Raw genomic sequence first — 12337 nt, 5'->3', positions numbered from 1 at the left:
AAAGGGTGGAGGTCAGGGAGGCAGGCTGCTCGTCTCCAGCCTCTCCTGAGCACAATTCAAAGGCAGCTCCCAAATGGAGCAGGCACACATTCAGTTCAAAGCCTCCCATTAGGTCTGCCGGCCAACTTGGTATCTTGTAGTGTCGTGTGTGTGTGTGTGTGTGTGTGTGTGTGTGTGTGTGTGTGTGTGTGTTTACCCCTTCTGCTCTTAGTGAACAGCTTGTCCCACTGTAATTCTCCTATCAAACATCTGGAAACCAGATTCGTTTAAAAGAGAAACAAAAAGAGAAAGAAGAATAAAAAAGAAGAAAAATGGGGGAAAAAAGGAGGAGGAGAAAAAGAAAAATGGGGGGAAAGGGGGGGAAGGGGCAAAAAAGGGTGGGAGGAAGAAGGAAAAGAAGTTTCAGTGCCTATTACTTATCCAGGTCTCTGTCAGAAAGGAAAAAAATATATATATTTCAGCTGAATCAGTAAACTGACCTTTATTTTCAAGAATTTTGAGCAATACATTTTTGTAGACTGCAGTTCTACAGAGCCACATCCCCCCACTTCGGAGCAGGGTAACGCGCTCTGCTAGAGCTCTCTCCCCCGTTCACAGCTGTCTCCAGCGGGAGGAGCTGAAACCTGAACCAAGCCCTCCGAGTGGGATTGGATCCCTGAGCCAGCAGCCCCAGAGCCCTCCCAGAAAAACAGCCTCTTTGGAAAAGTGCTTGAGAACATCCCGAAGCGATTGGAGGAGCGGAAAACCCTTCCCCCCTGCACCTGACTCGTGGGTATTTACAGCACTTTTCAAGGCGCCTCGGCAGTGCCGCTGCACAAGCGGGAGTGGATGGGCTGCGCGGGGCCGGCAGCGCCGTAGGGACCAGGAGCGGGACCAGGAGCAGGAGCGGGACCGATGCGCCCGCAGTGACCCCGCGTGTGCCTGCGCTGCGCCGCCCGGGACCGCCACAGCCCCCGCAAGGACACAGAGTCTGCGAGAAGCACAAAGCCTGCATCCAAAATGCCACGTTCCTTCCTGGTCAAGAAGCATTTCAATTCATCCAAGAAGCCGAACTACAGCGAGCTGGACACTCACACAGGTAACAGAACGGAATCGGGTGCCGCCGCGCCGCTTCTGAGGCTGCGGTCGTGGCGTGGCAGTGCTGAGGAGGGTGGGATTGCTCTGCAGGCTGCAGGGGACGGGTTAGCTCATTGCTTGCTCTATTTTCTCCCGCTTACAAGGAGGGAGTTTTGAGAGATATGTCAGTGCTGACCAAGATGAATCGTGAAAGTTTGCTCGTCCACTTGAACTCAAGTTGCTTAGAAAGCATTTGGAGTTTTCCTGTTCTCTCTCTGTTGGTGGTGGAATTGAAACTTTTATTCAAATACTTCAGGAAGTTTCACTGCTTCATTGTGTCAGGCTGCACAGATTTCGAAGCAGCATGCTGCCTTGGAGGGACTCTCCAGCTGCAACTTGCCTGTTCAAGGGCACTGTCTCTACCCGTCAGAATATATGTATGAAACAGTATTTCCTGAATCCCCCTTATATTCAGATTACCCTTCTGAGTGTTTCATTTGTGCAGCTTTTAATCCTCAAACTGTTAATTTTCCTGCTTTTTGAAATACACTTTGGTTCTCTTACCTTAAAATGTTCTTCTCTCTCCAGTGATTATATCCCCATACCTGTACGAAAGCTATCCAGTCCCTATCATCCCACAGCCAGAGATCCTGAGCTCAGTAGCTTACAACCCCATTACTGTGTGGACTACAACTGGGCTGCTACCGTCTCCACTACCCAATGACCTCTCTCCGCTCTCTGGATACCCCTCATCTTTGGGAAGAGTCAGCCCACCTCCACCTTCTGACACCTCCTCCAAAGATCACAGTGGTTCAGAAAGCCCCATCAGCGATGAAGAGGAGAGAATCCAGTCAAAGCTTTCAGACCCTCATGCAATCGAAGCCGAAAAGTTCCAGTGCAGTTTGTGCAACAAGACCTATTCGACTTTCTCTGGGCTGGCCAAACACAAGCAGCTGCACTGTGATGCCCAGTCTAGGAAATCCTTCAGCTGCAAGTACTGTGACAAGGAGTATGTCAGCCTGGGAGCGCTTAAGATGCACATCAGGACCCACACGCTACCTTGTGTCTGCAAGATCTGCGGCAAGGCTTTCTCTAGACCCTGGCTACTTCAAGGACACATTAGAACTCACACTGGTAAGAGCAAGCGTTACATTTGCAGTTTCTTGTTGCTATAACATCGGGATGCCTTTTTTGGTATTTTTCTCCACAGGTGATAAAACCAGCATGGTTTCTCAACTAATCTTGAAATGCATCCCCAGAATTTCAAATGAATCATTAAAAGGCTAAATTCTCCTTCTTGCAGGGAGAGGGGGAAGGTGGGAGTGGGGGGGGTTTAGCATGGTGCCATAACTGCAGGCCAGATACTGGCATAAATCAGCATTGCTTCCTTGATAATTTTAGGATGGTTTAGACAATTTCCACTAGCTGAAGCTTTTGCTTTAAGGATTTTATGTTAACTTTCAGGCTTTGGAAATTGCTAACTTTGAGAAGGCTCCAGCTGACTCTGAAATCAGGCAGCAAAAAACAGGCAATGCATGAGGGGCTGCTTTCTGACTCCTTAAGCAGGTGGCAAGTTTTGCATGCACTACCTCAAGTTAGAAACCATCATCAGCAACGTGGTTGGGTTTTTTCTATTGAGGCAAAAATGGGTCTTGAGTATAACACTGGGTACAATGTAATGTCTCTACAGCTGTTTGCTGCTTTTCAGACAAAGCCCTTGTTCCTCAGTAATTCACAGAGTCTAAGCAGAAAATGTTCTATGAAAATGTTTGAAAATTTTGGATTGAGCCCAGTGTAAAGGTATTGCATGCACCTGTAGATGCAGACAGTGTCAGCAGCTTGTTTTCAGAGGCTGCACTTTGCAACATATTCTCAATAGACTGGAGTTCTGCAAAAGAGCCAGCAGTGCTGAAAGCTGCTGTATCTGTGGCCTGATTAACTTATTACTAGACATTTTTTTTCTTATAACAAGTCATTTCTGTTTGTTCTTTTTTTTTCTTAGCATAAAAGCTGGTTTTACCTGTCCCAAACATGTACCTTTTTTTTCTATTTTTTTAAGATTTATCCTATTTTCTCTTGATGTTTCCTTTGTAGGAGAGAAGCCATTTTCCTGTCCTCACTGCAACAGGGCTTTTGCAGACAGATCCAATCTGAGGGCTCATCTGCAGACCCACTCAGATGTGAAGAAATACCAGTGCAAAAATTGCTCCAAAACTTTCTCCAGAATGTCTCTTCTGCACAAACATGAGGAATCTGGCTGCTGTGTAGCACACTGAGTCATGCAGTCAATGTTTACCTGGACTTGATGCATTTCTCAACTTCTGTTCTAAATGATAAGTGGAAATCCAAAGGCGTTTTCTCGTCTACTTTTCAGCCAAAAATAAAAAAGCAAACCAAAAAACAAAGAAACCAAACCAACAAACCAACACACCACCAAACAAGCAAACAAATAAACAAGTGGAAGAACTTAGAATGTCAGTAGAAATGAGCTTTAAGTAGTTTCTGTTCTGCCATACATTTGCATTCTTAAGTGTGAATTCTGAAATAGGGGGAAAGACGCCATGCATGACATTTCAAGTAGATCTAAAGGAAGAAGCATTATCAGCTTTCTTTATAGATGGAGCCAAATGTAGGTCGTCTTTTCTTGCTTAGAAAAGGCTTCAAAGTTAACATTACATTCCTGCCAAGCCATTTCAACCAAAGAAACAGTATTTTAAGTGGAAATTTTAATGAAAATACTACCCAAGTGAATTTCGCTAGACACCATTTATCTCAGGTGCCTTAAAAAGTATTCCAAGTTTACTTAGTAAATGTTTAATATTATTCATTGCTGTGTTTTTTTTATTTTATTAGGAGCCAAGGCCTTCATTAATGACCTGAAATGCTTTAAAACTGCATAACTAAAAGAGGGAAGAAAGTATAAGAGAATGTACGAAAAAATTAAAAGCCACAAATTAACTGCATGTGCCTTAAAAATAAATAAATTAAAAAAGGTAATACTGTAGCTTCAAACATTCCTGGTGCATGCTTGACCATACTTTAATATGAAATAGTTCCTCTAAACTTCATTTTTGTTTTTTAAAAACGGGAATAAGTGCAAGAGAGGGGATCCACGGGAGTTTTACGATTATTTTTTTTTAATGCACAAAGGAAATGCAATATTTTCAGCATTACCCCTCCAAGTGCCTTTTTATTGATGATTTTGTAAAATATGTCGACATAATGTAAATATTTTTATTTTTATATGATTGAATGTGTTATGAATGAAAGCAAATTGTTGCCCATAGCAGCATCTATAGATAACTTGAAGAAAGTGTGAAGTGAAATTGATGTTGTTTTCTAGCCACTTTTTTACAATAAACATTTTTAAGTAAGATTTCTGTTGTTTGTTCTGATTAAACAACTGTGTACACACTTTGGAGCACAGAAAAATGTGAATGTCTCTACATGACCAAACGAAGATTAAAGTGAATTTCAGATGTGAAGACTGACTCCACAAGTTCTAAACATTAGAAAGGAATATATATATCGCATTTTAAAATACTTTAAACCTTACAGTGCATTTCTCTAATCAATGCTCTAAAACACTTTTCTTCTACTTACACTTGACAACATTGTGAAATATATTTTATCAAAAACATTTAAGAGCAATGCATTTTTCTTGCATTTCAACAGAGGAAAGGGTGCTATTGGAGAGGCCTTGTAGTACTTTCCCTGAGACTTTCACATCAGGGAATACAGGCCTGATCCAAAATTCATTAAAGTCAGTGGAGCCTTACAGGAGTTCAACACTCTTTGCATGATGCTCTTTTAAAGTAGTAGTCAAGTGACAGTATAATATATTTGGCAATTTCAAGATGATTAAAGAGATTTTATTAAAATGTATTACATATCGGAACTGTCAAGAGAATGCATCACAAGTTTATATCAGCTAATATATCAGAGGAAAGAAATTATTCCGTAATAAGTAGAAATCTTTTTCCTTCAGGTGATTTGACTAAGTACTCCAAGATCTGAACTACATGAAAGTATTACAACTTCAACAAATCACATCTCATCATTGCTGACTGGTGTGAAACAACCCCATTTTCAACTTTTAGCAAAGTACAAAACTAGAGAACAGACAAGCACCAGCTGGCATCCAGTCTGAAGACCCTCATGTCTACACTAGGGTACCAACCAGAACAAGTAATAGCAAAAATAAAATTCCAACAATTTACCAAGAATGTCATTGATGTGTAAACACAAGGTGAACATTTCTTGAAAAAAATGTATGTTTCAGCAAAATAATTTAATAGTTCATATATGCCTCCTGTCTCCTCCAGCCCAGTTCTGGAGGAGGGATTCAGCAGGACTGCACTGGAATAATGCAGGCAATAGGGGGAAGTTTTGCACCTTTTCTCCACAGAAAGCATGATACTGAAAAATGAAGCTCAAGTGAAGCTTTCATATTCTCCAAGCATTAAAATAATGATTCCCTAGGAGCTGCTAGGGTTTTTTTTTTTGTTTTTTTTTTTCTCAGGAAATAGCTGGTGAGTTCAAGAAAGATAGGGTTAGTGGGAATTTGTGAGGTAACATTTCAAAATGAACGCATGAAGGCATCAAATACCCTTGAAAAGTTTCATGTGGTTTCTCTATTGATTTGCACTTCCATGTCATTCGCTTTGAAGTTTGTAGGCTCCAGCAGCTTTTTGTGCAGCTCCTTCTTCCCAGAGCAAAGTTTACTGAAGTATGAGTAAAGCCCTGGCAGTCAACAGCTATTTGTACTGTTCTAGGTTTGCTCTCCTGTGCTGTGCCACAAAGCTGTTTCCATTGTTTTAATTCACACTTTAAATTCTCTCCGCCCATAGTAAATTAAACAGTATAAGAGCTTGACTTCTGGAGTGAGTGTAAATGCTACTGCTGTCCTCAAGGGAAATCAGATGAAAACTTCATCAAAATACAGTATGCTAAACCAAACACAAGTGGAACTGGTCTGATTTGGAGATGACAATTAAGATATGCTACTTTGCATGCCTGTAACACCTGTAGTCATAAAACACAAAGATGGGAAAGGCTAGAAGCTCTTTTGGCTCATCTTTGTAATTGAAACAGAACACTATCACAGATCCCAGCTCTCTGTCCAGTTGCAGCATAAACCTCCCAAGCAGCTAAATTTCTCTGCTTTTCCTGTGTGACTGCTTTCTATTCCCTGTCAAGACTTTCTCTAAAACATATTCCATTAATAGTTTTACCTCATTACCTTAGAAATGCCCTTCTGCACCTGCACAAGCTATTTATCAGTGTAAATTGAATTCTGTTCTGAGCTTCTGGTTGATGACTCCTATGACTTTCTCAACACACAATGGAGAAGCTCCCTCCAAGGTCAACCTGCAAATGGAATCTCTTTGGCCATTGCAACACTTTTCACAACACATCTCTTGTTCTATATCCAAATAATCTTTTAAATTTTTTAAATCTTTCTTAGGAAAACATGGTCCCTGTACTCAGAATATCTTGACTGACTCTTTTCTGAAATTTGTCACTTTTTTTAATTTTTGAACAATATGTGCTCCAGGTCCTTCCTTTACGATGTTCTATCAACCTGCTTTCAATGTTCTTTCAGTGTTCAGAGAAAAGTGAAAACACCTCAGCACTTGTGAAGTTACAAGTTAAATATATTAATTTCTCAAGGCTGAAGGCAATAATTGATTCACTTTGGTTTCCATGTGTTTCTTCCCTTGCTTCTGTTTGGGCATGCTTTTCACTTCAGAGGCTGCAGAATGAAGGGAGATGTGCATTAAATGAAGAAGAACAAAGTACACTTTTAGGCTCAAAGCACTGCAATTATCCTCCCATGTAATGCAGAGTTAGGAAAAGCATGTTATACACTCCCCAAAGGGTTAAAAGACGTGCCTCTCAGATTAAGGCACCATTAAATCTTTCTTCTGTATTTCTCTCTATTATTTGGATTATTATGGTTCCTGTTGTCATTGAGCAAACTCAGGGCCTATTACTGTAAGCCCCATAAAATCATATAAAAATGAAACACTGTAAAGAGTCCATAATTTCAAGTAAAAAGAAAACAATGAGAAACCTGGTAATTTAATTCTGATGTCTTCTGCCACAGCTGATTTCCCCTGTCACAAAATAAATCAATATTTAATTTGAAAACTTATTTTTATTTTTGAATAAGACATTTTCAGTTATGAGTATTGTTGCTTTGGAAATAATGGGTTTTACTAGCTGTTCCAAGTGTTGGGGTTTGTCTCTTTAAAGTAGGTGGTCTAAAAGTTTGATTATATGAATTATAACTCTGGTTCACAGAAATATGAGGAGTAGAAGGTGAGAAGTGCACTCCAACCTGAATATATTGTAGTACCAAATGATAACTGCAAGAAATAAAAACAGATTTTTCAAGTGAATCATGGATCATGGAATGATTGAGGTGGGAAATCACCTTTGCATATTGACTAGCCCCAGCCCCCTGTTCAAAGCAGGGTCAGGAGAGCAGATTACCCAGGACTGTGTTCAGATGGGGCTTTGATATCTCAAAGAATGGAGACTCCATGACCTCTCCAGGCAACCTGTGCCAGTGTTCAGTCACACTTACAGTACCAAAGGGATTTTTCTTTCATTTAAATGGAATTTTCTGTACTACAGATGGTGTGCACTGCCTCTTGTCCTGTCACTGGGCAGCATTAAGAGTCTGACTGTAGTCTTCACTCCCTCACATGAGGAATTTATACACATTAATAAGATCCTACTTGAGCTTTTTTCTTTTCAAGCTGTCTCAGTGACTCCAATATGAGAGGTGCTCCAATCTCTTAATTCCCTCTGTCATCCTTCCCTGGACTCTGGTATTCTCATGTCAGCCTTGCACTGGTGAGCCCAGAACTGGACCTAGTGCTGCAGATGGGCTGCACCAGTGCTGAGTGGAGGTGGAAATACCATTCAGTTTCTCGTGGGAGGCTGACAGGATGCATAAAACTTGTAGGAATAGCCAAAGCAGTAGAAAAGAAACAAATACAATGTTTGCATTCTCTGTTGCTTTTTCCCAAAATCTTTCATTCATTTTAAACACATACAAAGTCCTCAGGAACCTTGAAGGTTGTGGAGTGTGGGGCTGTGTTTTCCAGGGACAGCAAGAATTGCAGACCGCAGCATAAGGGTGCCTCAGCCAAACCAGACTAGAGATAAAAAAAAATAATAATTAACAAGTGCATAATGGTGCTGTTCTTATGTTTGTCAGTTTGGTCACCCTGATCCTCTTCACTTACTTTTCCAATACTTCAAGAATGCCATTCAAAGCAATGTTTGTTTTTTTTCTTTTTCTGATGCGCTCATCATTTTGGGTACAAAAACATAAATAAGTGTTCATTCATGGTCCTCCTTCTTTTGTTCTCCCCACATCTCTGCAAGACAAAAGTTATGCAACAGTTGCCTTCTGTTATATCTGTCACCTCTATCCCTTTTACCAGGGTATCAAATATTCCCATCCCTTGTTTGTGTACCTCTTTCTTCTACCGTCCAGTGCATACACTAAGTAACTGCAAGGATAAAGGTCACAGGCAGCCCTTGCTAAGAAGGAATAAAAGACCTTTTATATCTTTCAGTTATACAATCAAATTTTTAATTTTTTTTTTTCAAACGAAGACATGGAAAACAGGAATCACATGAATACCAGCTCAAATTCACATTTCCAATATTTTTAGTAGCCTTCACTCTGTAAACTTGGAAAAGCAGTGGAGGTACAGGCTGATATTCACACCTTTTTTCACACAAATAGACATAGAGCTGCACATTCAAACACACAAATCCTTTCACTTCAGTCCTGGCTTGGGGAATCTACTTCAGAAAATCCCTCAGAGAGGTGCCTCATTCTGTTGCTAGAGTACCCCTCAATTGAAAAAGTGGATTTAAATGCAAACATAAGGGTGCTGTCTGGCAGGACAAAGTCTAAGAAGTTCTTCAAGCTGTTTGTCCCTCCACTTGGCATAGGAATGACTGAGAATGCCACATGTTCTGGATCAGAATAGCTTCCTAGAAGTTTATTTTACCTATCCTATAAAACAAAGCCTTTTGCAAAACCAAGGGGGACTACAGAAAGCCAGTCTTCCCTTTGCAAAGCCCTTGCATTCTCCTTACCTCTCATGTTTTAGCCTGTTCCATAACTGCTTTCTCTGCCTTGCACAGGAATCATCTCCTTTCCAGATGCGTCGAAGAGGGAGTCAGAGTCAGGGGATCATGGATCTTTTAATGCTCGGGAGATGTGGGCATTTCTGTGGCTTCTGCACAGCCCTAGGCATGGGAATGAAAAACAAATGTTCCGTGCTGTGCCATCAAATGGCAGCAGCTCCTGACCATCACCTCTCCACACCTTTCCAAAAGCAAGACCTGGGAATGCAGCAGCTTAGTCTCACAGATCCCTCTCAGAGAAGTGCCCACTTCTCACTTAGTCCAGTGGGCTCCCAGTACAAGCTCTGAACATCTGAGTACCATCAGACATCTGCTAAGTCGCTAATAAAAAGCATTTAAAGTATAAAGTTGCACTGCAATTAGCTCAGATTTTGCACATGTCCCTAAACCAAAGAAAATTCTTTTGAATGTAACCTGCCCTCTCATGTGGGCTGGCAGATCATCCAGAGCTGACAATGAATAAAGAGTTAGAAGAATGAAAAGTGACAGTTATTAAGTAACTTCAGTAAAAATTGAATGAAAAACAATCAGCAACTCAAAGTAATAATATTATGCATAAAAGACTAATAAAAATCCCCCCATCTCAGTTAAAGCTTCATTGTATTTGGCATTAAGTCATTAATTTTTTACATTTTTAAGCATTATAAAAAGATATTTTGCAAGACGGTTCACCAAGATTTATAGCAAAGTATTCACTATTCATCTGTAATACATGAAACCAGGCCAGGTTGCTATGTCCTAAGGAAATTGAAAAAATAATCCTGTGACTCGTGATGGACATTTCGTGGTGTTTTTAAAACAGCTTGGCATCTCAGCCCAGATCTTAACTAGTTCTGACTGGGCAAGGCCAACACTCAAAAACTGTCAGGATTTTTTGACAGCTCTCACTTAATGACAGAAAAATCATTTTTTATTTTGAAAATGGCTTTCTGCTTCTACATAGTTTCAAGAAATTGCTCCATCCCCTCTTCTCTGTCCCCACTTTTCCAACTATTGGCAGAAAAAAAAATAGTTGCAATAATTTCATTTTCCAGGGACCTTTTCTAAGAGGTTTGAAAGTCATGGGTGTAGTCTGGTGGTCACAGGAGATGACTGAGAGCTGGCCCTGAATATTTGAACAAAATGCTTTGTCGTTCTACAGACAAATACTCCAGCTTGTCACACTGGCAGGACAACAGGAGTTCTGGGAATAAAGATAAGACAAAAAAGGTCCCAGGGACTGTTGGGATGTCAGCCTTCAATTAATAGGAGAACGTGGTAGTTAGTAGATATTTAAAAGCATTAAATATCAATTACAAAAATCTTCCAGGTCAGTCTTCTGTAGCAGGAAAAACTCAAAAATTCAGCATGGCTTAGCTTTGAGAAGAAATTTTGACTCGAGACTCATCTGATAACTCAGGTATATCTCATCATTGCTCTTATTGCCACAAAATATAGTCAGAACTAAGGCTGTAGTAGATTTTTTTTTTAATTGCACATGTGGAAATTACTGAGAACAGGAACAATCAAAATCATGATAAACTATATATATTTTTGCATCTATATAAAAGCAAGTAAAATTAAATATGCAAAATTAAAGTTGGGGAAATATTTTATGAAACAGTCCTGCTAAAATGCTGGTTAGTTTTCAAGTTAGCCTAAAACTTTTAACCAAAAACAAAAATTCCATTGTTTTTCAGCTTTTAGAAGCAGGTGTCTCAAGTATATGATTCTTTTCCAGTTTAAAAAAAATGAGTATACTTCCTTTTTACCAAAATGGCATAGATCCCTGAAGGAAACTGAGTTATTTTGACAATCATGATAGAAAGGTCGTTCAATTTTTATGTCTATGTGTGCCATTGTGGTGGAAGCAACTCTATGCACAAGACATCTTGGGATTGTCCCATACAGTGGTTTTCTCACCTTGAACTTTGCATTTGACCATGTCAAAAGGTTTTGAATCTACCTGGACATTTGCTGACAGAAATGGAATAATCCCTTGCTGCAGTTTAATCCCATGTACTGCATCAGATGTATTTGTTTTGCTATATAGTGCTAAGAGGGGAGCATAGCCAGAAGTTTGCAAGCCTAGGTATCTTGTTCTTTCTAATAAACTGACCTATCCATAGAGCCCTATGGATACTTTCTTCAGGTAAATCCCTTTTTTCTTCCTCTACAGTTGCCCAGGCTAAAGAAGAATTAGAATTTTCTGTGATGAATTCTTGCCTTTCCCTGCAATGCTACAGCTTTTATGTCACTGTGCTAACAATGATGAGGTTGCAATTTGAGTTCCTGTGGTAAATTTACAGCCTTTTTAACATTTTTCTCCTTGGTCTTTGCATTACATACTATTTAGGCCAAGTATAAGTGATTTTTGAAAGTATAATTCCTCACCATTTTTCAGATAACTTGCAGACATGATATTAAATCAGAGTTCCTGCATGTTTGAGAAACTTTTTTTCTATTCATCTTTGTGTCCTGGTTTCAGCTGGGAGATAATTAATTTCCTTCTTAGTAGTTGTTAAAGTGCTCTGTTTTGGATCTGTTATGAGAATAATGTTGATAACAGACTGTTGTTGTTGCTAAGTAGTGCTTACTTTATATCAAGGATTTTTCAGCCTCCCATGCTCTGCCAGCAAGCAGCTGCACAAAAAGACAGGAGGGAGCACAGCCAGGACAAGTTACCTGAGCTGGCCAAAGGAATATTCCTTACCACAGAACAGCATTCCCAGTATATAAATGGGGGCATTGGCTGGGAAGTGACAATCACGGCTCAGGAACTGGCTGGACATTGGTCAGCAGGTGGTGAACAATTTTATCTTGTGTCACTTATTTCTCTTGTGTTTTATTCCTCTCTCTATCTTTCTCTCTTTACTTTTTACCATGTTTTTACTCTGTTTGAATTATCAAACTGTTCTTGCCCCACCAAGAGTACTACCTTTTTCTGATTCTCTTCCCCATCCCACCAGGCTTGCAGGGAAATGAGAAAACAGTTGGTGTGGTACTTAGTTGCTGCCTGGGGTTAGATCATGACACTTTGGTAAATGCCTTTCCACCTTGTTTCTATCTCTCTGTTTAAAATAAAAAGTAAAAATTTCACAAGAGACCTCTGGAAGACAACCTG

At 40.0% G+C, this 12337-nt stretch overlaps 1 protein-coding gene and 1 long non-coding RNA gene across 2 annotated transcripts; one reads left to right on the top strand and one right to left on the bottom strand.

Annotated features, from left to right (window-relative positions):
- Positions 1-880: 880 nt before the first annotated feature.
- Positions 881-4432, top strand: SNAI2 (snail family transcriptional repressor 2). Its single transcript, XM_036379144.2, has 3 exons — positions 881-1078; positions 1645-2190; positions 3151-4432. The coding sequence occupies exons 1-3, from the start codon at positions 1000-1002 to the stop codon at positions 3330-3332; spliced, it is 807 nt and encodes a 268-aa protein (XP_036235037.1). The 5' UTR covers positions 881-999; the 3' UTR covers positions 3333-4432.
- A 3724-nt stretch (positions 4433-8156) lies between these two features.
- Positions 8157-9303, bottom strand: LOC118684328 (uncharacterized). Its single transcript, XR_004979817.1, has 3 exons — positions 9184-9303; positions 8316-8450; positions 8157-8225 (listed from the first exon to the last, which is right to left on the bottom strand). It is a non-coding gene; the product is annotated as an uncharacterized LOC118684328 (long non-coding RNA).
- Positions 9304-12337: the final 3034 nt, after the last annotated feature.

The sequence above is a fragment of the Molothrus ater genome, chromosome 1, assembly GCF_012460135.2.
Source record: "Molothrus ater isolate BHLD 08-10-18 breed brown headed cowbird chromosome 1, BPBGC_Mater_1.1, whole genome shotgun sequence".
Taxonomy (NCBI): Eukaryota; Metazoa; Chordata; class Aves; order Passeriformes; family Icteridae; genus Molothrus; species Molothrus ater.
The sequence above is the reverse complement of the archived record's forward strand: the minus strand, read 5'-3'. Positions and strand labels throughout refer to the sequence as shown.